Source organism: Balaenoptera musculus, chromosome 1, assembly GCF_009873245.2.
Source record: "Balaenoptera musculus isolate JJ_BM4_2016_0621 chromosome 1, mBalMus1.pri.v3, whole genome shotgun sequence".
NCBI classification, from domain to species: Eukaryota; Metazoa; Chordata; class Mammalia; order Artiodactyla; family Balaenopteridae; genus Balaenoptera; species Balaenoptera musculus.
The window spans coordinates 28341497-28368732 of NC_045785.1; the positions used below are offsets into that span (position 1 = coordinate 28341497).

General features: G+C 34.0%; 1 protein-coding gene across 7 annotated transcripts in view; it reads left to right on the top strand.

The window, feature by feature from the left end:
- The window catches only part of ZMYM4 (zinc finger MYM-type containing 4), a 180207-nt gene that overhangs the window by 108893 nt on the left and 44078 nt on the right, over window positions 1-27236 (top strand). For 4 of the 7 annotated variants that reach the window (XR_005021216.1, XM_036863374.1, XM_036863344.1 and 1 more), the window contains 8 exons: window positions 8661-9185; window positions 10916-10977; window positions 11334-11504; window positions 18357-18441; window positions 18673-18928; window positions 22774-22948; window positions 23060-23272; window positions 26808-26958. Coding sequence is in view for 6 of the 7 variants with exons in the window: in XM_036863344.1 (XP_036719239.1) it covers window positions 8661-9185; window positions 10916-10977; window positions 11334-11504; window positions 18357-18441; window positions 18673-18928; window positions 22774-22948; window positions 23060-23272; window positions 26808-26958 (1638 nt within the window). In the remaining variant the exon portion in view is untranslated. Of the gene's footprint in view, window positions 1-5314; window positions 5373-8660; window positions 9186-9353; window positions 9518-10915; window positions 10978-11333; window positions 11505-18356; window positions 18442-18672; window positions 18929-22773; window positions 22949-23059; window positions 23273-26807; window positions 26959-27236 lie in introns of those variants that run through there. The other 3 variants (XM_036863354.1, XM_036863384.1, XM_036863399.1) reach the window with 3 other exon arrangements.

Genomic DNA, 27236 nt, shown 5'->3' on the forward strand with positions numbered 1-27236 from the left:
TACTCAAAGTGGTAGGGCATCAGCAGTATTAGCATCACCTGGGAGTATGTTAGAAGTCAGGTCCTTGGCTGCCACCCTTGACCTACTGAACCAGAATCTTTAGAAGTGGAGCTCAGGAATCCATTTCTAAGCTCACCAAGAGATTCTGTTATCCAGTAATCGTTGAGAAGCATTGTTTAGTTCAGTGATCCTCAAGCATTACTGTGCATCAGAAGCAAAATCATCTTAGGGGTGCTTGTTTTTGTTTTGTTTAAGACATTTTTAAAAATTGAGATAAAATTGACATATAACATTGTATTAGTTTTAGGTATACAACACAATGATTTGCTATATGTATATATTGCAAAATGATTACCATAATACATTTAGTTAACATCCATTACCACTGTTTTTTTTAAAATTTTGAAACACTGTTAGAAATATATTTTACATTGAGACCTACTTGTGTGTGTGTGTGTGTGTGTGTGTGTACAGGTGTTTTGTAGCATTACTTGTTGTCACTCTGAATTATGTTCTTTGTTTTCCATTCTAGCCTATTTAAAAAAAACAAATCATGGCCCTGGCTCACTAATGGGTTGGTACTTGGAGTTTGAAAGAACACTGGATTGTTGTGTTTCAGTTATTGTCCCATTTTCATGAAAAGTTTTCTGTTGGTTATTGGCCTATTAGTAGCTAAGATTCTTTTTCAGCTTAGGATCATAGTTAGGAATTACCATTCTTCTTGTTACTGTAAATTGTGCCTCATTGAGAATGAGGATCTGTCATTAAGGGAAGAAGCTAGAGTGGCTATTGAGGAGCATCTAGTAGTTTCAGACAAAGACAGCTTGATTCAGCTCTTGATGAATTGCATGCTTACCAAGAGTCAGTTGTTCCCAAACCTGTTTATTCGAGTAGTACTTGTCATTGTAATTAAATAATTTTTATTGTACCATTTTGACACTAATGAAATTTCCTCTGAAAAGTAAATTGTGGTTTCTGTGAATAATTTTAATGCTTTAGAAAGACTTAGTAGGTAAAGTCAGTGAAAAGGTGGAGGGGCAAGTGTCTTTATTTTCTCATTCCATTTAAAAAAAATATTTATTATTTATTTATTTAATTTATCTTTGGCTACATGGGGTCTTAGTTGCAGCACATGGGCTCTTCACTGCAGCACGTGGGCTTCTCTCTAGTTGTGGCATGCAGGTTTTCTCTTCTCTAGTTGTGGCATGTGGGATCCAGGGCATGTGGGCTCTGTAGTTGTGGCGTGTGGGTTCCAGACCGCGTGGGCTCTGTAGTTTGTGGCATGCAGGCTATCTCTAGTTGAGGCACATGAGCACAGTAGTTGTGGCGTGAGGGCTTAGTTGCCCCATGGGCACGTGGGATCTTTGTTCCCTGACCAGGAATCAAACCTGTGTCCCCTGCATTGTAAGGTGGATTCTTTACCACTGGCCCACCAGGGAAGTCCCTCATGCCATTTTAAAGAAACCAAAGTTGCAATCATGAAGATTGCATTATGGCTGTGATTTGTTCAAGAAAGAACTCAAATTAGCATACCCATTTCCAAAGTCTTGATTGATCATCATTGATTGGCCAAGGTGCTTTTTTATATATTCCAAGTAAAAACAAATGTTTAAGGCATGTACGTTTCATTTTTAAGATTCCTGACTTTATTGGTCAATGATTGACCAATGTGCTTTTTTATATATTCCAAGTAAAAATAAATGTTTAAGGCACGTACATTGCATTTTTAAGATTCCTGACTTTATTGGACTTTTAACTGGTGACTGCATTCCTGATCTTATAGTTTAAAGAGGCTTTTATTATTTAGGAGATTGTATTTTATTGAAAATAAAAATAAATCATCTCTTAGAAACAAAATGCAGATTTAAGTTTTTATTTAAGATGAACCAAGATTACCTCATTTTTATGCTTATTATTTGTTTTGCATTCTTTGGAGTTAGTGTGTTTTTTTTTTCTTTTGATCCTTTGTTTCTTTATATAAGAGAGAAAAACAGTGTCAGGGAATTGTTAAAGAACCATAACTTCTGAAGTTAAAATTATAATTCATATTAGTTTAGTTCTGAAAATTATCCTTTGATTAGAACAAAAATGTATGGAAGTAATTGAGTAATATATTGGCAATGAAAGTAACTAACAGCCCTTTCATAATGTTCATCTATGTGGGTTCCTTAGTTGGTGGTTGTACCTTAAAATGAAATGATTCTTGGGTATAGTATATAAATATCAGTATGCCACTAAAGCAAGGACTGAGCAAAAGGAGGACAAGGAGTAAAAGTTGATTTGACATCATGAAGTTTATTTTCATTATCAGACACAAATATTGTACTTAAATTGCTTAAAATAACTTTCATTCTCCTTTTACAAAACCTAACAACCTACCTGCATTTAACCCATGTGCTCCTTTCATTCTTTCACAAAGGAAAATTATGTACTGATCACATGCCCTGTTACACAAAGATTTTCCCTCTGAACTTACTAGTTATTCCCTCTTTTTTTTACTTAATTTTTTTATTGGAGAATAGCTGATTTACAATGTTGTGTTAGTTTCTGCTGTACAGCAAAGTGAGTCAATTATACATACACATATATCCACTCTTTTTTAGATTCTATTCCCATAGTTATTCCTTCTTTATTGAATCATTCCCATGAGTATACTGTAAGCTGTAATATTCTCCATCTTTAGAAAAACAATCTCACCAAAAAAAAGAAAAAAAAAAACCAAAAATACAAAGTCAGGAAAACTTTTCACTCCAGATTTTAGTCCAGTTTCTGTTCATTTTCTTTAATTTAGAGCAAAACTCCTCTAAAGAGTTGTTTGTACTTAAGTTTCCCCAGTTCTCTCCTCTCAGTCTCTTTATGGGATCACCCCACTCCAGCTTTTGTGTACCCATTTTTTCACTGATATAGCTCTTGTCAAGGAATAAGTTCATTTCAACTTTCCCAATATTAATAATCAATCTTCAGTCTTCATTTTATGTGTTATCTCAACAACATTCATTATGGTTGGCCACTTCTTTCTTATTGAAATATTTTCTTCACTTTGCTTCTATAACATCACCCACCTAATTTTCCTCCTACCTCATTGGCTGTTCCATTTTAGCCTCTTTCTCTGATTCCTTCCTTTCTACAGATTTCTAAAAGTTGAAGTATCTCAGGACTCTCAGCTCTCTTCCATCAGTAGTAAGTACAGTCACTAGGTGATCTTAACTAGTCCCGTGAACTTCATTGATGACTCCCAAATTTATATGTCATTTCTTGGCAAGAGTCTCCTCTTTAACTCTTTAATACGTCCAGTTGCCTTCTTGATATCTCCATTTGAAGGTTTAATAAGGTTCTCAAAATTAATGGGTCCAAACCAAACTATTCATTCTACCCCTCTCAGTCTGTTACTCTCTTAGTGTTTACATCTCAAGAAATGGCACCCTGTTGTGCTCTTTTTGACTTCTTTTATGTTCAGCTTCTCATATACCAAGAAATGCCTCTACTTTCAAATTATACCAAGTCTGACTACTCTTTCTCACATCCACCATTACTATCCTGGTCTTAGCCACCAGTTTTCCCTTGGATTATTGCATTAGCCTCCTATGTGGTGTTCTTCCTTCCCTTCTTCACTCCCTGTAACATTTAACAACCTTAAAGTACTCCTGCAGAAGCTGGGGTGTTCCTTGTAAAACGTAAATCACGGAATTCCTCTTTGGAATCTTTTTTGTGGTTTGCAGATTCCTAATGTATCTGTTCTCTGGCTTTTTCTCTTTTGTCATTTTTTTTTTTTTTTTTTTTTTTTTTTATAGCTACTTAATTAATTTATTTATTTATTTTTGGCTGTGTTGGGTCTTCGTTTCTGTGCGAGGGCTTTCTCTAGTTGCGGCAAGTGGGGGCCACTCTTCATCGCGGTGCGGGGACCGCTCTTCATCGCGGTGCGCGGGCCTTTCACCATCGCGGCCCCTCCCGTTGCGGGGCACAGGCTCCAGACGCGCAGGCTCAGTAGTTGTGGCTCACGGGCCCAGCTGCTCCGTGGCATGTGGGATCTTCCCAGACCAGGGCTCGAACCCGTGTCCCCTGCATTAGCAGGCAGACTCTCAACCACTGCGCCACCAGGGAAGCCCTCTTTTGTCATTTTTAAGCACTCTTCCTCACGCTTGTTCACTTCCAGCCCTATATTCCTTGCTTTTCCTCAAACATACCAAGCCTGTTCACAGTGTCTAAACACTAGCAAGGAATCTTCTGTGAGAAATTTGCTTTCTTTTTTTTTTTTTTTTTTTTTTTTCTTGTGGGTTTTTTTTTTTTTTTTTTTATAGCTACTTTATTTATTTATTTATTTATTATTTTTGGCTGTGTTGGGTCTTCGGTTCGTGCGAGGGCTTTCTCCAGTTACGGCAAGTGGGGGCCACTCTTCATCGCGGTGCGGGGACCGCTCTTCATCGCAGTGCGCGGGCCTTTCACTATCGCGGCCCCTCCCTTTGCGGGGCACAGGCTCCAGACGCGCAGGCTCAGTAGTTGTGGCTCACGGGCCCAGCTGCTCCGTGGCATGTGGGATCTTCCCAGACCAGGGCTCGAACCCGTGTCCCCTGCATTAGCAGGCAGATTCTCAACCACTGCGCCACCAGGGAAGCCCGAGAAATTTGCTTTCAAGTGTTTCAATATCTACTGTGATCCGCAAATATAATTTTAGTGTTGCATTTTTTCTGTAGATGTAGGCTTTGAGAAACAGAAGCTATTTCTTTTATTTGGGCCACAAGAATGAGTACAATTCTGTTCCAGTTAATTATATATATTAATATAACTAACATAATTTAATCTCATAAGATTTTATGCAGCCTACAGATTTATTGTGTGTTAACTAGCAAAATAGCAAATTCAAATTAGATGCTTTGTTAGAAATTGCCATCTCTGAAAAAGCTTGAGTACATTCTCAAATAAGGATAAAAAATTTTTTTTCAATAGACAATAGATGCATGTGCTTCAAAACTCAAAATACCGAAGGATATGCTTTGAAGAGTTAGTGTTTCTGTCTTATAGCCACCTGATTCTGGTGTCACAGAAAATCAGTGGAAGGTATTTTAATGTATAAACAATTGTACATACACATAAATTATAAAACATACAGCAGTGGTAGGATAGCATATATATGTATATTCTTCCTCACTCAGATATTTTTACTAATTGACCCTGAGAACTCGTATAAAGTTGCCTCATTCTTTTTAACAGCTATATGATATTCCATTATAGGTATGTACTGTAATTAATTGAGCCTCACTGTTGAACAGATAGGCTGTTTCCAGTCTTTGCTGCTTATACATGTTCTTTTTCATAGATCTTTTGAGAAATATCTGTAGGATAAATTCTTAGAAGTTGAATTGCTGGATCAAGAGGTATGTGTATTTAAAGTATCATACATATTGCCTGGTTGCTCTTTTTTACGACTGTACCATTTTATACTTCCTCTAATAGTATTCTACTACAGGGATTGGCAGACTTTTTTTTCTGTTAAGGGCCACATAGTAAATATTAATATTTTAGGCTTTTCAGCTCACATATGGTCTATGCCACACTCTTCTTTGTATACTTTTCTGGCCTCAGGTCATAGTCTGGCAGCTTTGGCCAGTAGCATAGCTGCCAGGCTGTTATCAAAACCTTTTGTCTTTATCAGCCTGCTGTATGAACATGGTATTTAATTGCATTATTAATTTGCGTTTAACTTATGAGCAAAGTTCAACCTTAGAGTTTCCTTTCCTGTGAAATGTTTGTTCAGATCCTTTGCTTTTACAAATGTATTTGGTTGTTGGTATCTTTATTGAACTATGAGTCTTAATCTTTATCCATTAGGGAAATGACCTTTCATGATATAAAGTGCAGTAAAATGTTTTCAACAACTTTGTCTTTAATCTTTTGGTTTGGATTATGTTTTCTTTAGGAATTTTTTATAGTCACATTTGGTCTTCTATTCTTTTATTCAGTAAATCGATCTTTTATTCTAGGTTTTGTGTCATTCTTAGAGAGGTTTTTCCCCTAAAAATAATTCTTCCATGGTTTTTGTAATACTAGTGTTTTATTTTCTATGTCTAAACCTTAAATACATCTGGAAGTTATTTTGGTATGAGTTAGGGATCCAGTTTTTTCAGGTGGTTACCTTTTTTCCCAGTACCATATCCCGAATTAAAACATAGAGATTTTGGAAGTTGCTTGCAATATTACTTTTTAGTTGACTTCTTATATACTATAGAACTTAGATTAAACTGTTGATCACACGAAATGCGTATTTCATTCATGAAACAGTTACTGAGCATATGCTGTGTGGTCAGGTAGTAAGGATAAACTGTTGTAAAGAGGAGGTTCTAACCCTGACCTTTAGTTGCTTACAGTCTGGCAAATTTATTACACTATATGTATGTGTGTGTTTTAGCACCCTGCTTCTTTATTTATATTTTCTCCCTAACCTTCTATTATTATGAAAATTTTCAAGTAGAACAATTGGAAGAACAGTATAGTGAATATCTATAGTTTTGTGCATGGTCTCTCATCCCTCCCTGCTTTTCTCTCTGTAATATATATACTATGTGAAAGTAAGTTGTAGAAATTCGTAAGATTTTAGCATCTTTGTTTGAATTAATTACTTAGTTAAGTGAAAATGGTGATTTTCTAATTTTATTATTTCCTCCATTTGTCTGTTTTTCTGGTTCGCTGAGGAGAGGGAATCATAGCTATCTTTTTCATCTAGCATAGTACTTATCACAGAGTGATTTCCTAATAAATATGTGCTGAATGAATGAGTGAGTACTTTAGGCTGTGGAATGTTATTGAAAGATTTCAAGTGAAGGTATAATGTAGAATGATTAATGGTGTAGAAAGATAATTCTGATGTCTTTATGGAGGAGGGCAACTTGAAGAAAGCTTTCATTTGGACCCTGTATCAGTTAGGACTTGATTATAAGTAATCCAACTCAAATCAAATCAGCTTGAACAAAAAGAGGAATTTATCCTGGATCATGGAACCCAGGGAATAATTTGAAGATCCAGCCACACAAAGGGTTCATCTGGGCTTCAGGAACAAATAAAAGCAAGGCTGTCGTTGCCACTAATATTTTTAGTCTTTGCTTCACTCTGTGTTTTTACCAGTTCTAGTTTGTCTGCTCATGGACCAGTTAAATATGGTTTCAGGGCAGGATTTGTAAGAATATGGTTGCCTCCTAGATATCATGTGGATTGAGTTAGTACACTGTCAACAGGAAGAGATGTGAAGTGTTGGAATGGTACCAAGTGGAGGAGATGGATTTGAGAGAGAGTTTAATTAATACAGTTTGCAGAATTTGTCCAAGGGGAAGGAGAATTGGAGTGATTCTCTTTTTTATCTTGATCAAATTGCTGACTTGGTGATGCTGTTAATTAAATGACGGGAAAACAAGAAAGTATGCTTGGAATGGGAACATGATGAATTTGGTTTTAGAGGTGCTAAGTTAAAGGTCCCTAGGGGACCTATAGAAGCTAATTGAATATAGATATCTGAAGTTGGGAAGAAAGGTCTAAGCTAAAACGCTTAGGAAGTCAACAGCAAAAGTCAAGGCTATAGTGGTGAATAAAATAGTCTGAGTGTATAAAATGAGATGAGAATTGGAATATTGAGCACATAAAGCAGAGGAAGAGACGTATAAAATAAATTAATAGGACAATTATAAAATTAGGGAACAATACAAAAAAACCAAAGGTATTTTATCTAGGAGGGATATGCCACATAAGGACTGAAAAAATAATTGGACTTGACCATGAGGAAATCGTTGATGATCTTAATGAGAGAAGTTCCGATGCGAAGTTGGGAACCAGATTGCATTAAGTTCAAAGGATTAATGATTGGGAGATGAAGTAGAAACAAACCAATGTAAACTTTTTCCCTAGGAGTTTGTGAAAGAAAGGTGAATTAGGTCAGGAAAAAGAAATACAGGGCTGGGGTTTTTTTGTTTGTTTTATTTTGGAATGGAAGAGACTTTAGCATGTAGTTTTGAACAGTAAACAGTTTTTAATATATATTCTGGCTTGGATAAATTTTATTTTTATGTTTAAATATTTACCATTATAAACATTAACTGCTGTAAGTGTTTACTAGAGTTAGTGCAGAGAAATTAGGACTCTGAGGTCAGAGATCTGGGTTCTAATCTCAGCTCCCTAGAGTGGTCTCTATGATAACTATAATTATCACTTTTATATTCCCTTCTATGTGTCAGTCACTGTGTTATTAGGCCCTTTTTACATACTGTCATTAAACCTCACCACAAATTAATCTCCAAGGTGAGTATTACACTGTTTTACAGATAAAGAAGCCTGAGAGTTTACTTCTCAGGATCACATAGATTTTCATTTAATCATGCTATGATTCCAATACAGATATGTCTAATTCTGAAGTTGGTGCTCTTTTTTTCTATATTGCATTGACTTTCTTTCTAACCTGAAATAGTTTCTCAAGTTTTATGTCCCTATTTCCTTATCTGTCAGATAGGGATATTTTATCTGTCACACCTATATCAAAGTGCTAATTGAATACCACAGTATTATTATCTATATTTTGTTTGAAAAGGAAAAATATATATTTGGTTAAATGCCAGACAGACCTTATAAATATGGTCATCTTTAGCACTATCATTTGTCTAAACAGTATTTTACTTTTTAAGGTGGTGGTATCATGGATACAGAAATGTCTGAAGATATAGACCACAACTTAACTCCTACCCTTGACAGCATGTCTTATGGAATGCCGAATCAAACAGGATCTGAAAATTCATTGCTGGATGAAGATGATTATTTTTTGAACTCTGGGGATCTTGCAGGAATTCCAGTCGTTGGTAGTGACAATGAGGATGAACAGGATTTTAGTTCAAAGGACAATCTTGTTTCTTCAATTCATACTGATGATAGCTTGGAAGTAGAGAGAAGAGTCACACAGCATGAATCAGACAATGAAAATGAAATACAGATTCAAAATAAATTAAAAAAAGACTTTCCTAAACAATTTGATCAGGTTTCTGTCTTTAAATCAATACGGAAAGATTTTAGTCTAGTAAGAGAAAACAGCAAAGAGACTTTTTCTGGAAAGGAGAAAAATAGTGACCTAACTTATCTTGAACGTGAAAAACGGTTGGATAAACCCCATAAAGAGTTGGATTCAAGGTTGAAAAGCAGTTTTTTTGATAAAGCAGGTAATAATTGTTGGAATAGAGCCATAAAACACAATAAATAACAACGTACTGATAATAATACAGCTTTTATTACTTCTGATGCTAAGCAAAGTATGAACAGTTAAATTCATTGTAAGCTTGTCATTTTTCTTTTATCCTTGTTCTTTGCAGAGTGACTGAATTTCTCCCAGTAACTATTGGTAATGGTATAAATGGTTGAAAAGTAGCTCTAAACCTCATTTCTCCCTCCCCTGGTTGCAATATTTTGATGAGAAGGCAAGATACTCGAATCACCTGTTCATTTTCTTTGGTTGAACATTGGAACCTGAAGTTGGATTTAACTTCTTTGTGCTGTAAGCACTAATTCAAACTGCTGTCCCACCAATTAGTCCAAATTAGGGAGGGTTTTTCTTTTTGATAACATTTTTTTTTATGTTTTAGAAGTTTCTTGAGACTCCTCTTGAGCCTCTTTGCCCAGTGTACCCTATACTTAGCTTCAGTTCCATTATTGAATATATACATTTTCTTATTTCTGTGCCTCTCTTTCCTCCTGCTATTCCATTTGCCTGAATGTCGTTTTCTCTCTTTGTATATATGCCTGTAAAAGTGCTTCTTATCCAGCAACACCTGACTCATAAACCTCTTCTACCCTATGGTCATCCCTAACCTCTCTACATCAAGAATGTTTGTTTCCTTATCTATATTTCCATAGCATTTTGTTTATGCCTCATTATTTATAGTACTTATCACATGGTATTATAGCTCTATTTGTTTTGCCTTATATGCTAGTGTAGGAGTTTATTGAGGGCCAGATTGTATCTTATTCATCTTTGTGTTCTTGGGGCCTAACCTGGTGTAGTGAAAATAGTAATATTTCAATAAATGTTCAATAGGTGTGAAAGAAAGCTTGGTAGAATATACCAATCCTTATATTTCTTTTGACAGTGCTAGGAAAACTGTGATTGAAAGAACAAATCAGTATTGTTAAAAATAACAACTAATTTAAGTATCTATTATGTACAAGACTGTACAAGGGTATACTGTATTTTTCAGTATATATTATTCAATATGTTTTTTCAATATCCCTATGAGGGATAAATTATAAGGGTACTTGTCTTCAAGGAACATAGTGTCTAATAGCAGAAGGGACAAGACAAGTCAAGTAGCAGAAGTGTCAACGACCAGTTGAATAGCTTACAACTTAATTTATAATTAAAGACAGTACTAGAAGAGTTTGTTGTAAGACAGTATAATAAAATTTCTTTCAAATAACTGAAACTGTTTTAGGTATTCTTAGGAGAGAGATTTTATTTTATTTTTTTTTTTGAGAGAGATGATTTTTAACTCAGTGGACAAGGGCAGGTTTTATAGAGGAGAGGTGAATTTTGAACTGAGCTGAGTCTGGAAGACTGTATGAAGATTAGGATAGAGGGGACTTGGAATGATATAAGCAGAAATGGGGAAGAACAAACATAAGTAATTTTCAGGACATAGTGAATAAAGTAACCACTTTATTTAGGTTTGAACAAGGAAATAGCATGAGGCAAGGCTAAAAGTTAGATGGGGCCAGATTGTTTGTTTTGAGTGAAACTACCTTTTGGGTATTTTTTGGTACCCATTTCACTCTAATGAGCGTCTTCGTTGGAAAAGAGAGGTGATTATCAAATGATAGCTTTTTAGGTCACTCTTTGTAAGATTTGTTATTCATATACATGTGTTTGTTTTGTTTTGTTTTGTTTTTCTTTCAATAGCTAATCAAGTTGAAGAAACATTACATACCCATTTACCACAAACCCCAGAAACAAACTTTAGGGTAAGTTTTCAGTGTGTATGTAGATTGCTGTAACTGTGGCAAGTGTCAAAGTTTTCTTTATGTGATTTTCTGAACTGTAACTATATGTGTTAGGTAGAGCACTGATTTTATTTTTTTTAATTTCCTTTATTATTTTCGTAAGGACATCTTTGGAGATGTTCTCAGAAGCCTCTGCTCTTAGATTCTTTATTTGTATTTGATATTTAGACATATATCACATTTACTTGTAAGCATAGGGACTCTAATGAATGTCCGTAGAGTTCTTCATTTCCAGTGAGCTTTTCTTTGGGTGTTAAACCTGAAGAGGAATAATTTTAAAATCTGAATATTTATTAATCCTTTATATTGTGTTTTAGGATTCCAGCTATCCATTTGCCAATAAAGAATCCATTGGTTCGGAACTGGGGAATTCCTTTGCATCAAATATTAGAATTAAAGAAGAACCTTTGGATGATGAGTATGACAAAGCAATGGCACCACAGCAGGGACTACTAGACAAAATTAAAGATGAACCTGACAATGCTCAAGTAAACATTTCACCTTTTTTTCCCCCTTCTTTTTGTTCCACACATGAATTATTCATTCAAGAAAGGAAGTTCTTGATTAAGAAGTGAAGTGTGTTTTGTTGATGGGGTGAGAGGAGACTCTTAATGAAGGTTGAGGCAATTGAATTATCTTATAAGAATAATACTAAGGAATCAACCAAAGTTATAGGAAACTTTGTCCAAGTAGTAGTTAAGGCTTTTAATCCACATCGTTCCTTAATACCACTGTTCTGTGATTTTTACAGTTTCAGTGCAGGATTAGGGAAAGTGAGTCTTCAAGGATTTGAGATTGATACAGCAGACATGGCTAAAAGTTTATGGTGTGATTGAGTTTATATAAGGTAGTAAGCCTTTTGCAGTTGCTGCTAATGAAGTATAGGCTATGTATGGATTTAAGTGTTATTCAGGAGGGATTAATGGGATTAATTAATCTTTGGAAAAATTAATTGATTGAAGAGCCAGTTCATTAGATCAGTGGGTAGAAGATAAAGGAGGTTTTGATGCTTTGATGGGTGATATAGGATTCCAGTTTTGAGATCTGTGAGTAATAAGGGTAAGGATAGAGCTCTGTTATTTCAAGGTTGCTCTGGAAGTAAAAGTCATAAAGATTCTGTAAGTGTGAATGCTGAAGTCAGTGAAGTTATCCATGCAATTAATGACATTGCAGTGGTTGGAACAGAATAAAGATGCTATAATCATTTTGGAACGTAGGAAAAGGACCAAGGGATGAATATGCAATAGCAGCAATTGTTTGAGGGTGTTCTGTGTTTTATACAGCTGGTATGAGTGCAGAGGCTGAGAAGTAAAGATAGCATCAATTAGCTATTTTTTTGAAATGACATTTGATGTGGAGAAAGCTTACCTCTCCATATCTTTCTTTTATCTTAGGGGGGTTGAGAATGTGAGACTTCTGTGGAAGAAGTTTTTTTCACTCAGATGTCTCTTAGCAGGGTTTCTCGGCACTATTGACATTTGGGGCCAGATAATTCTTTGTTGTGAGGGTCTGTCCTGTGCATTGTAGGATGTTTAGAAGCATCCTTGACCTCTACCTACTAGATGCCAGTAGTACCGTGTCTCCAGACATTGCCAAATGTCCCCTGGGGGGCAAAATCCTCTGCTATTGAGAACCACTCTTTTAGAGTAAGGAAATGGAAGAATAGGTGATTTATAGATGTAGGTGATTTATGCGAGTCAGATTGATGCTTCAATTAAGTGAGAATGCCATGGTGCCCAGTGGAGGGTAGCTGTATAGGGTAGTGATGATAAAGCTGTGGAGTTGGATGGGTGTGAGTGTGGTATCTACAAAGATGCTAGAGAAGGAATATGAAAATACCTGAATAATGAAAGCATGTTAATAAAAGCAGGCAAAATGGAGGTCGTGGATATCTGAATTAGAGATAAGGAAGTGTCCTGGCACCTAGGGGAGGTTCATATGGCAGTGTATGCTTCAGAAGACTACTGCCATGTCTATACAGGGCAGATCTCCTGTCTTTTAAGTGCCCCAATCTGGACATGGGAAATCCATAAGAAATCATAATGCTGGCAGGGTACCAAAGACATCACTTTCTCCCTGTACATGACCCAGTGACACTTTCCTTGAGCTGAAAAGGCAGTTATAGCAAAGACCAAATACATTGTAGGAAGAGGGCATCAGGGAAGGTTATTTGTATTGGGTTGGCCAGAAGGTTCATTCAGGTTTTTCTGTAACGTCTTATGGAAAAACCTGAATGAACCTTTTGGCCAACCCAATATTACTGTTTTGAAAACAATCAGAGATTCCAGTGACTGGAGAATACCAACAGGGTGGAAGTGTCAGGACACAGAAACACCTACATTTTTATCGCTATTCAAAGTGTAATAATGTGTTATAAAATGCTGTATATGAAGTTTCATCATGATTTTGGGGAAGAACTTCCCTAAGGGCTCACCACCTGATTGACGGGACTCTTAAAAACCAAGCAGGAATCTGTGTAAGTCCTAGGCATAAGGTCCAGAAGCATTCTTTGCGCTGACCCCACAATAAGGCAGTTCCAGCATGTGAGTGAGTAAAGCTAGGTGTTCTCTGAGAAGTCCTTTCTGTTATCAGCTGCACCAATCCTGTGGGATCATACCTTTGATAACTCTTCTAGAAATACCTGACCTCATGTTAAACTATGGTTACCTGGTTCTTTCTTTTTTTTCCATCCCTTCCTTACCTTCTCTCTCCCCCTCCTCTCCCTTTCCCTCCTACTTCCTCTCCCCCCCTCCTATTTCCTCTCCCCTTCTCCCACCTCCTTCTTCATTGTCCTGTTCTTTTAGGTATTTCTCCTCAGTGACCATTGGAAATCTATATTCCTTGTTCAACACTGCCTAATGCTTTATCATTCTTATTCATTTCCCATAGACTGGAAAAAGGAGTTCCAACAAATTATTCTCTTAGACTCTGAAACAGTACTATTAACCTAATGCTCATAAAATACTGATAGATTTAACAGCTGTGGTCAGTCTTTACTTTTGACCATCAGTTACTTGTAATAACTTTTCTCTTGGTGTAATAAGATCATAGCTTTAGCTTCTGGCACCTTGTCAAAACCTCCCTTGGCTTTTCTCTTTGCTTAACTTGTAGCTCTGCTTTCAACTCACTTCCTTATTCTCCTTTTTACACAGTTCATTTTGGTCTTAATTTTTTTACTTTCCCATATAAATCACTAAGATACTGAAATGTATGTTTATATATATATTTACTTCTTCCCAGTTGGTCTTGATTATTTCTTCAGTTATAATTTTCTGGGTTTGCCAGTTGTCATCCTCCTGCCTCTGTTATTGGCGTAGCATCATTTGTCCTCCTGGTTACATTTCTTCATTCAAATCCTATTGCATGTTACTATAATATATTCTGTATATAATACTTACCGATACTTTTATGTGTACTATGTTGTTTCATCCTCCAGTATAAGGAGGCCAGAGTAGATGATATTAACTCTATTTTTAGGTGAGGGAACTGAGATTCATAGACGTTAATAAGTTAGCTACTCAAGGCCATATGGCCAGGAAGGAGCCAGTCAGGGGCCTTCATCAAGGCCTTATTATTATAGTCTACCAAACTTTTCTATAAATAAAAGTTGTTTAAAAAAATGACTAGAGAAGTTTTTAAAATAAAAACTTTAAAGAGCCAGAGACATCATTTTTTCTAGTCCCCTTTTCTGTAGTTTCTGAAAGCTGGAAATTCAGTAAATATTACATTAAAATCATGATTTTTTTTCTTTTCTTTTTGCTCATAATAAAAGGAGAGCTAATCTATAATCTCTCATTGAAGTAAATGGATTAGAATGGGAAAGCAAATCAATTAATTGTCACAATAGTGAGTCATATAGTCTTGGAAAATAGAATGCAGTAATTAAATGTTGGGGCTTGTTTTTTTAGCCATGTGAAGTTAACTTGGTTATAGAAACTGGGTTCTTCATTTCTAAAATACTGTCTTGGGATACTGATACATACTTTATGGTAAATAAAGGGAAGGTAAAGATATTGGTAAAGGATTTTTTGGTTTTGTTTTGACACCTGTTTTTCTGTTTCTGAAAGCTTTGGGGTCATCAGATTTTCACTTCTCAAGTTATTAGTCATTGATTTTTTATTAAATATTTGTAAAATTAATCATTGTTGGGAGGATACTAACAAACATGATTATGCCTTGAAGGCATTGTGGGGTGTACAAGCAGAGTACTTAAGATATATACTTACTTTACTATATTATATAAGTAATATGTACTTGAGGCTTAAGGAATGTATCAGAAGTTTGAAATAACTGTCACAGACAGTGAGAAAGAGAGCTGACTAGATACCATGAAAGTATGCCCATGAATACTGATTTTTTATATGGAGTTTTCTGAGATTTAAAAAATTTTTTACTTGTAATATGCTTTAATATACTATATAATGTAGGAATGTTATGATGAATCAGTATTAGAAAATTTCTTAATATATGTAACTTCATCAACAGGTCAAATAAGACTAGATATATAGATAGATAGACAGATGCCAAAAGACATTTCATGTAATTCACTATGCATTTCTTATAATAGATACTCTCTTGATCAGGTAAGGAAATATCTACTTCTGATCAATAACAGTCATTGAATTTAAAAGTAAAATGATGGAAACCTTCTGTTAATAATAACTAAATGAACACAAATTACTGATGTCAGCATTATTATTTAACTCTTGTTGGATTTTCGACCCAATACATGTTAAAGAAATTAGAAGAAATAATGGAAAAGGGGAGACAAAATTATCATCATTTACTGGTAAGGATCTTTATTAGAAAATTAATAGAATTCATGAAAGTTTAGTGGAGTAGCTAGTTGAATTTTAGTTATATAAAACAGAGCAATATTTCTATAAATCAGTTGTTTCCCAGTTAGACAATATGATGAAAAGATACACTGTTTCCTACAGCAAAGCAACTAAAAAGTGCTTGTATCAGATAAAACAACTTGAATGAATGCAGAGACTTTTTTTTAATATATTAGTTATTCCTAAATTAAGATACAGTTTTGATACAATTATGAAAATATCAATGGTTTCTTATGTTTTGAAGAAAAATAAATAGGCATGCACACACACATTATGTTACATGTATGTTCTAAAAATTAGAGATGTGGTGAACTATTAAATGATTAAACATCTCACAATTATTTTCATTAGGATAGTGTGATATCATAAGAGTAGTCAGCCTGATAGTGATGCAGAATAGATTGCCATAAAAAAGATATTTTTAGAGGAAGTTGATATGTTAATGGTAAGTGGAAGGAATTCATCAGCTATTCAAAGAAAGGAAAAAAATGTTCATTATATATCAAAATAAATATCGATAAATCACAGATGGATTAAAGCAGGAGTTGGCAAATTATCTTTCAGCAGTGGGCCAAATCCAGCCTGCCCTCTTTGTTTCTGTTTTGTTTTTCTGCATACTGTTTTTATAGTTTTATTGGATCATTGCCACATTCATTCATTTACATATTATCTATGGGTACTTTTGCTCTACCAGGGCAGAGTTGAGTAGTTGTGATAGCATGGCCTGAAAAGTCAAAAATATTTAGTATCTGGCCCTTTGCAGATAAAGTTTGCTGACCTCTGGATTAAAGGACTGTATTATAAACAATGAAAACTTTCTTAGCATTTTATTGTGGAAGTAGAACTTTGTAAGAAATAGAAGGAATCGCAATGGTAAAAACCGTCAATTTTTTGGCATAAAAATGGAAACTTAAGTATGTAAAATTTATCTCATAGTACATATTGAGGAAATGTTGATAACAGATGCTATCGGAGGTTAATCTTGTTACCTTATAATGCTTTTTTTATAAATGGATATTTAAAAAATTGGAAATTAAAACAAGAATGGGAAGAGACTTTTAAGTGGCTTTTATCACAAATTGCTAGAATAAATAAAATTAAGGTTTTAAAAAACAATCTGTCATTGTGCATCAAGAACCTTTACTATGTACTTATTTACCTAGTAATTCCACTTTAAGATTCTTTCCTTAGGAGATAATCCTAAATATGAGTGTATGAGTATTCACAGAGATGTTCATCATGGCATTACCGATTAAAGCAAATGTGTGGAAACAAGTGAACCAACACTGGGTTGTGGTTATGTAATTTCAATGCCATAAAGGGCTATCAAATTGGAGACTGAGGCCAAGGGAAAAATTAGTAATACTGATCCTGTCTTATTTAAAGTTTTGGTATTTTGTTTATCATGGACTATGGCATTTTAAAAATATTACTGAGCTTTTTGGTGCCTTAATTTGTGCCTGAGGCAAGTGCCTCACCTCACCCCAGTCTCATCCTTATGTAATCTGATATGTCTATTAAATAATATATATCAGTATTTCTCGAATTCCAGTAATGTACAGACACCTCTTATCACAAAAAAAGGGGGTATGTTGGAGTTGCCTGAGGGTTCCAAGAATAAGACGTCTTTCGGGGTTTTGCAAGTTTCAGTGTGATAAACAGTGAATTAAAATAAAAAGTTAAGTCTACCACTTAGGGGTTTCACAATGCAATAATATAATTGTAAAAGCTAACAACAGCACTAAAAACTTGTTGTATAACTCAGTTATTTGTGGTTATTCATGACTAAAAATATACTTAACATTCACTAAAAAAATTATTGAAATAAAAACTCAGACTTTTAAAATATTTTTTTAGAATTCTCAGACTGCCTGGAGTACCTTTACAGACCTCAGGGATTCTTGGACTCCAACCTTAGAAACACTGATATTTAGCCACTAGAAGTTATTTTGGAGTAATATGTGATAATATGCAAATGTTTAGTTGATTAACGTGACCAAAAAATCATTTTATAAGAATGCTATATTCAGTATAACTACAACTGTGTGAAGAAACACATACGGCAGGGGAAAAGACTGGAAAGAAATATAACAAAAGAGTAACAGTGGTTGTTTTGGGGTAATGGAAATATGATTAGAATTTTTTTCTCATTTCTACTTGTCTAAATTTTGTATAGTAAGTGTGTATTACTTTTATAATAGATAAACAGCAACTTAAAATACTGTAATAATATTAAGAATTAAAAAAATAATTTGTGACTATCTGGTAGTGCTATAGGCTAGATAGCTACTGTCATTTTTTACCTCAACTCTCAGCATGTATAAACATGTTATACCCTTATTGTAATTATAGTTTGCTTGCTATTATTTCTTATTAATGTTAATGTAGTAAACATTTTCCACCCCTATATAGCCATAGTAAAATGTCTTGAATATCTGGATTTCTTTAGATACATTGTATTTATTTTTTCTTTACATATTTATTTATTTTTCTTTTTAAAAGGAGTATAGTCATGGCCAACAGCAAAAAACTCAAGAAGGGGAACTGAAAATTAGTGCTGTGTTTTCAGTCAGTGGCAGTCCTCTTGGTAAGAAGCAGAACTGAATGAATGAATCATGTTTATTTATTCTGACCAGTATGAGTGAGAGGAAGTATCTACTTATATTAGTAAACTAGGCAGTTTAGAATGGCTTTAATTGTGTATTGCATAATTAGTGTTGGGTTTCAAGACTAGCTCTAGAAGAGAAAGAAAGGATGCCTACTTAAAATTCATGGTAAAAAGTAAAACTTTTTTTTTTTTCAATTTTTTTTTTTAAAGCTCCACAGTTGACTACTGGCTTTCAGCCTTCACTGGCATCATCTGGCATGAATAAAATGCTTCCTTCAGTTCCAGCCACAGCTGTTCGAGTTTCCTGTTCTGGTTGTAAAAAAATCCTCCAGAAGGGGCAAACTGCTTATCAGAGGAAAGGGTCTACTCAGCTATTCTGCTCTACACTGTGCCTCACTGGATATACAGTTCCACCTGCCCGCCCACCGCCTCCTCCCACTAAGAAAACTTGTTCAAGTTGCTCAAAGTATAGCAGAATTCTAAATTATTGTCTTTGCTTTCTTTCTTTCAAGATACTTTGTTCTTATCTGTATATTGTTTAATTTTCTACCTTTCTGTGTTTTTTGAGAAATATCACATTGTTTACTACGAACATGTTGTTGCTGCTTTTAGTCTTTCTGGATGCTAGGTGCTCAGTTTTCTTTTAACTTTAAGTAATGTGCCTTTTATATAATAAGAGGTGCTTTTGAAATGTACTTTACCATCCTTGTTAGTTGAGATGCTTTATAAAACAAAAACTACACCATTTAGGGGTATTACATGACCACAATATTTTATCTTGTAACTGTAGGCAATAGATGCTTAAATGCAACAAATATTTAATGTTTATGTAATGTTTTCTATTAGGTAGTTGGAATTCATTTAATACTTTTCATCTTAAATTTAATTGGATTCCAGTGTATGTATTTTTATTTTCTCAGTATCTCAGGTATCTCAGAGGTTGTATTTCAGTGTTTAACAACAAAAAATTATGACCTTAGATCCTAATAAAATCATCCTGATATATTTGAGGAATATGAACTAATTTTGGCTAATTTTGCAAAGTGGTCATTAGACACTGTTTAAATAAGTCAGAAAAAGATGAATAATGCTCTTGTTCTGAAATATTTTGGCTTCTATTATTAAGCTACTCAAACCATGATTTATTAGTCGGTATTTGTACTTAGAGTACCTCACATGGATGCTGCCCTTTCTCTGTCTAGAAAGGGAAAAGATGCTCCCTCTTCTGGTTCAATTGGAAAAAATATAGAAAGAAACTTCTAAAAGAAATTTGAGTATGGTTAGAAGATTTTCTAGAAGTTATATTTGCATCCCTTTATGTTTCAAGTTTAATTTAGTAAAAATAGACTTCTGTTTGAATTATGAAACATGCTTTAAAAAAGAGTACTTATAGATGACATATCTAATTTCTATATTCCAGTATATTCATCATTTCTAAGATCAAATCAACTAGAAAATTATAATTTTTATAAGGTTTTTTGTTTTCCTATTTTGCTATGAAATAATTTCACGTAATAACTTCCTTTTATGTTTCTTTATTTAATTCTTACTTTAGCAATCAGCGCTTTCTAAAATTTCAGCAGTATTTCTCCTTTCATAATAATAGTCATAGATACTTAGTGCAAAGATTTAACAGTGAATTTCAAAATGACCATAGGAAACTCATGGAAGTTTTAAAATGTGTGCCCTCTTTCTGTGTTTTTTAATTCTTGTCCATACATGTTGTTCTTCTCATCTAAATTTACTCTATCTCTTTGGTCTCTGGTGTTTGCCTCGCTTTGTCTGGAGATGGTCATTTATACCTGCATGTCATATCTTAGCTCTGTCTGATCTTATGTAATTTAATTATTTTTAAGATTAAATTTTCTTCTTTTGTAATGTTTGGTCTTATCCATAAATTTTAACCTGTTGTTCTTTGACTTTTAACTGTTCTACCTCTTCATTCACTTATTCTGTTATCTTTCTTTTTTATATCTTGTTCTTTTCCATTCTCCCCTTTCTGTTCTTCTTTCAGGTACTCCTTGCCTGCCTATCACCTCAGCTTTTCTTTTTCATTTTCTGTCTTTTTTAATTTCCCCCTCTTCTCTTCTTACAGAATACCTTTTTCTCTTGTTGCTCAGTTCTCAACCATTTATCAGTCTTGTTTTTCTTTGTATTCCATTTCATTTTCTGTACTACTCTTTCATCTCCTTTTCACCACTTTTCCTTTCCTTCCCTTTTTTCTCTCTTATTCACACAGTCATTACAACAGTTTGGGATAGTCTGGTTTATCTGATTATAAAATTATTGATTTGGATTGTGCCTTGAATGTAAGGAAATTAGACTCAAAGAAGTTAAATGATTTGCTCAGTGTCACATAGCTGGGTAGTTCTGGCACATGCATTTTCCCCCCTAGATAGTCCATGTAGTCAAACAGGTTTAATTTGTAAGTCAGTCCCTATAAGAAGGATTTTTACTTTAATTTGAATAGGTGGAGATAGAAAAGATTTCCTTCCTGGTAACTACTGCTGTATTTGTAGACCACTAGAAATATAGCAGCAGCACTTAGGTTGAAAGAAACTCCTTAGCTGTTTGGAGTAACAATTTTATTTTTGTTAATCTTTTATTAACCAAATCTCTTAGCATCTTGAATTTAACCTAAACTCTGAATATGTTTTGGCTAATCATCATTTGATTTTTAGATTTCATTAGTAATAGGGACCTAACAATTTGTTTTAAAAAAATCAGTTTCAAATCCTACACTTTAAAAGAGGTAACTTGGAGGGTACTTTTGTTAATACTGTTAGAAAGATCAGTTTTCTTGATATAATGGCAGTAAGAGAGGTAACTGTTTCAGGATTGTCTGTACCATCTGAATTTTTACTATCTGAAATGAGATTGCTCCTTCTCATTCTGATAAGATGTAATCTGTTACAATAAAATGTAATTCAGTTGGATGTTAAGCATACTGAGAGTAGTGAGAAGAAGTAGCTACTTTTATGATTCTATTGCCTTGATCCATGCTGTTCTCCAACTTTTATTTCCTTAGCCTTCTAGAAAACATCTATTTAAGGTCCAGCTAAAATATCACCATTTGGGTAGCTTTTCATGTCACATCTTATCTGAAATAATTGTTTCTTCATTTCTATTTCTGTAGTACATTTTATGTATATAAATATGTTTTTCAAAATTATTTTACTTTTTTATATTAAGAATGCTTCTTTTATGGTATTTTATATATCATTTGTCTATTTGTCCCAGTATACTGTGAGCTCCTTGAGGGCTTGTACCATATCTTGACATAGGGTTGGGCTAGTCCCTGGCTCAAGGTAACTGCTCATTAAATACCCTTATAAATGAAATAGATTAAAACCCAATAAAAAGTAGCTAGGAAGGCCAAAAAAAAAGAATGCAGATAATAGAGCACTCTCAAGCTACTAAGTATTGAAGATGAGGTATGATGCTGTGTATTACAGCATAGTACAATATCAGGTGCTCCTTGTGATGGGTCCCATTATATTTACTATTACCTTTAATTGAAGCAGAGATACTTGTAATCTTTTCTGAAAAGTACTATATTAGTATAATCTGTTTAAAATGTAAGAGTGAATATAACAGTTTATTTACTAAATATTATGTGAGTGTATACTTATGGGAGAGAGACATTGTTTACAGAATTTCATCAAGGTATTTTTAAAATTGGTTTTTAAAATGGTTTGTACTTAAGTGATAAACTATTATGTAGGAAGAGTAATTTGGGAGTGGGATAAGGGGTGGAGTGGTAGGGAGTCTTAATCCTTAGGGTTTTAATCTTCATTGTCTTTTACTGCTAATGCTTACAAATTGAATTATTTAGATCTGGAAATGTTCAATTTTACATAATCATGCTAGAATATGCACTGTGTAGTTTGAAATGTATTCCTACTTTTAAAAGGTAGTGGCTTTAAAATTTTTCAAGTGTAATGTTAAAGAGTATTTTTGAACATATAGGAGAGCCTAAGGAAGAAAATGAAAATCTTCTATAATCCTACCTACTAGAGATAGTGAATGATAAATGTTTGATGTATATCTTTTTAATCTTGAAACATAGTGTACTAATCCTCACAACAGTTCTATGAACTAAGCCGTGTGTTAGTTTCATTTTATACAACAGAGCTTGAGGATCAAAGTGATTTATCACTTTATTCAAGAAAACCCAGGTTTTCGGATTTAAATACCAGTGCCCTTTCCCTACACTTTTAAATGCCTTTGTTTTATTTGATATTTTTAGTTGACAAAAAGGAAAAAAATGAATTATACTATGGCTTATTTTATCTTTGTTGTCATTTTTAGAGACATTTTAAATCCAAAGGATGTGATCAGTGCCCAGTTTGAAAATACCACCACTAGTAAAGATTTTTGTAGTCAGTCATGTTTGTCAACATATGAACTGAAAAGAAAACCTGTTGTTACCATAAATACGAATAGCATTTCAACCAAATGCAGCATGTGTCAGAAGAATGCTGTTGTAAGTTATCTTTTTACTTTAGTGGGGGAAGGAGTCTGATATTTGTGCTTAAAGGACAGCTTTTGATGGTCTTTGCTTGTTGTTTCTAAGTTATTACTTTATAATTCCTAGATTCGACATGAAGTTAATTACCAGAATGTGGTACATAAACTTTGCAGTGATGCCTGCTTTTCTAAGTTTCGCTCTGCTAACAACCTCACTATGAACTGTTGTGAAAACTGTGGGGGTTACTGCTACAGTGGCTCTGGACAATGCCACATGCTCCAGATAGAGGGACAGGCTAAGAAGTTTTGTAGTTCCACGTGTGTCACAGCATATAAGCAGGTACATGACCATATTTAATCCTGACGTCTTTGTTCATTTCAGAAGGATCTAAATTTTTTTGGTAGAAATTATTTATGAAAATGTCACAAAAATATTAAGTTCTTATTATTAGCTTAATTAATATTTTTTACATGTAAATAGTATTTGTCAAATGCATGTGTGTTAAAAACTCTTGTTATAGAGTTTTATAAGTACCGTATACAGTTGTACCTCAGTATCCATGGGGAATTGGTTCCAGGAACCCTGAGGATACCAAAATCTGAGAGTGCTCAAGTCCCTTATAGAAAATGGTGTAGTAATTGTATATAACCTACACACATTCTCCTGCATACTTTAAATCATCTCTAGATTATTTATAATACCTAATACAATGTAAATGCCATGTAAATAGTTGCCAGTGTGCAGCAAATTCTTTTCCTTTTTGGAATTTTCTGGAATTTTTTTCCTGGAATATTTTCGATCTGCATTTGGTTAAATCTGCAGATGTGGGACCCAGGGATACAGAGGGCAGACTGTATTTCTCTTAATGCATTTGAAATATCAATACATGTTTTTAAGGTATGGATTATTTTATTTAAAATATGATTAATGTTTTTGAACAAGATTTTGAAAATGCAGAAGAGCACAAAGAAGAAAAAATTAGGCATCTCCCAGAGTTACCCAGTCCCATCATTTTGGTGTATACCTTCTAATCTTTGCTTCTGCTAATCCCAAACTCCCAATGCATCCCTCTCCCACTCCCATCCCCCTTGGCAATCACCAGTCTATTCTCTGTGTCCCTCATTCTGTTTCTGTTTCATAGATAGGTTCATTTGTGTCAGATTTTAGATTCCACATATAAGTGATATCATATGGTATTTGTCTTTCTCTTTTTGACTTACTTCACTTAGTGTGATAATCTCTAGTTGCATCCATGTTGCTGCAAATGGCATTATTTCGTTCTTTTTTATGGCTGAGTAGTATTCCATTGTATATATGTACCACATCTTCTTTATCCATTCATCTGTTGATGGACATTTAGGTTGTTTCCATGTCTTGGCTATTGTTAATAGTGCTGCTGTGAACCTAGGGGTGCATGTATCTTTTTGAATTACAGTTTTGTTTGAATATATGCCCAGGAGTGGGATTGCTGTATCATGTGGTAATTCTACTTTTAGTTTTCTGAGGAACCTCCATACTGTTTTCCACAGTGGTTGCACCAATTTACATTCCTACCAACAGTGTAGGAGGGTTCCCTTTTCTCATACCCTCTCTGGCATTTGTTATTTGTAGACTTTTTAATGATGGCCATTCTGACTGGTGTGAGGTGGTACCTCATTGTGGTTTTGATTTGCATTTCTCCAAAAATTAACAATGTTGGCAGTTTTATTTATACTAGATTTATATTTTGTTAGTAAATTTTGATCAAAAGTTCAATTTTAAAATTGGTAAGCCCAAAGGAATAGTAAAAACTTTTTACATTTTCAGTTTTACAGTGTTTTCCTGTTTCACTGCATTTGCTGATCTTCTTTTTCTTAGAATAGTAAATTTTTATACAGTTTACCAAAATTGGTGAATTTAATAATGTTGATTTGGAAATTTCTCTTAAATGTCCTTAAAACTTTGCAATGATTTTGTAATTTTAAACATTCTAGTGTTTCAGTTTATTTCTTGTTAATACACAGGCACATTAAAAGGGATTAGTGTTAGTTACTATTTATTTCTTCCTTAGAAACACCTTGTTTTTGTTCTCAAAGGGGGGAAAAAACCCAATATCTTCATTAGCTTTATTCTTGTACAAAGGACAGTTTTCCTGATATTGTATCACGTTCTAAAAGTTACTTTGATTCAGTCCATTGAAAGGTGGTGTACATTCCATAAGAGAAGTAGTTTGAAATATCTTAATTTTAAATTTATTACTTTTAATTTAGGCAATACCTATTAAAATTTTCACATATTAGTGTGTACTGTGGTTTAGAGAAAGAACGTGGATTTAGAAGTAAAGCAGATCTTGGTTTGATTCCCAGACTTCCTATTCAAATAGAATTTTACCTTGGGGAAAGCAGTTAAACTCCCTGAGTCCATTTTCTTATCTGTAAATGGGTATATACTAGCAATGTCACTGGGATGTTTTTAGGATTATATGAAGTAAGAATGAGAAAGCACCTAGTATAGAACCTGGAACATTGAAGATGGTCATTTCTGCTACTTTTCTTTTCTTCCTTATATAAAATTTATTCAACAAACATTAGATGTGATTCCTGTTTTGAAGAGCTACATGTTCCCTGGGGGAGATATAAGTATGTAGAGATGTTATGATAGAAGTGTTATGGGATGTAGAGGAGTACAGTGGAAGCAAGGTCAGTTCTACTTGATAGTTTCAGAGATAACTCTTGACCTAATTCTTATAAATGAAGTTTGTGTTTGCAGTCCTGATGGAGGAGGAAAGGAGAAATAGGGTTGGAGATACAGAAGAGATTCCAGAATGTAGGAATATGCTCACTTGAATATGTATTTATTTTAATAGTAAGTCTAACAGACTTATCCTTGAAGAGGACATAGAGATCTTGAAATTCTCATAATGGGTGCTGGATATACCTTATAAGTTATCCTGAATGTATGACACGTTAATAGTATTTAGCATTATTTGCTACTAAATCACTGAGTGGAAATTTAAGATAACAGACTCTTTCGTTACTTATATTTGGACACTTAGGACATGCAAAGTTTCCTCCCACTTTATTGCTTAGAGTGTGCTTTGTTGTTGTTGTTATTATTTGTTTTGGCCGCACCACGCGGCATGCGGGATCTTAGTTCCCTGACCAGGGATCGAACCCACGCTCCCTGAAGTGGAAACGCGGAGTCTTAACCACTGGACCATCAGGGAAGTCCCTGTGCTTTGTTATTATTAGTGGTAGAATATTTGAGTGTGAATTTTCTAGTAAGTTTATTAATTTCCTTGGATTCACATTTCATTGCTATATATAGCACCTTTTGTGGGAAGTTCTTCCAATTCTTTGAATAGTGTAAGAACATGAATTCTCTGTTGTGTAATTTTTTAAATAGTGGGTTTTTTTGTTTGTTTGGAGGTTTTGTACAATATATTCTTGCAGCTTATTTATTTTATACATAGTATTTTGTACTTAACCCCGTACCCTTATCTTGGGGGAAGGCTAAAATAGTGTGTTTAAAACTATAGTTATAACAAATTAATAGATCCCAAAATTAATTGCTAGGTTGCGCCCAACATATTTTTTAATGAAGTAGAGTAGAGTGGAAAAATATCAAAGTGCATCACATGTTATCATGATATATATTGTTTTATAAAACCTTTCAGTTTTATATACATACATGTTTAATACACAAACACAAAACCTCAGAAGTATGTGTTACTGGGTCACTTTGTAAAATTTATTTCTTACTGAGGATTGTAATCATAAAAGTTTGGAAGCCACTAATTTAAAATATTTCAACAGTGTTAAGTATAAACATTTCAAAGAATTATGCTTTTACTTGTAATTTGGTAAAAATGAATGTTATTTTATTCTCTTAATAGAAATCAGCCAAAATTACACCATGTGCGCTTTGCAAATCATTGAGATCCTCAGCAGAAATGATTGAAAACACCAATAGCTTGGGAAAGACAGAGCTTTTCTGTTCTGTTAATTGCTTATCTGCTTACAGAGTTAAAATGGTTACTTCTGCAGGTAATACTGGTTTCATAAACTTTATAAATATAATAGTTGAATAAATTATGTTATTGCTTTGTTGTTATAGCACAGATTTTTGTCCAAATTTAGTTGATTTTTAACACAAATTTAAAATACTTCAGATCTGTGTTGTAAAAATATCACCTATTATCTTGATTGCTTATTTTATGTTTATTTAGTTGCTTACCTATTTGTGCATTCTTTCTTACCAAAAGAATTTATGGCTTTTTAAATGTATTTTCTTTATCTACACCTGATTTATTTCAAGATTCATT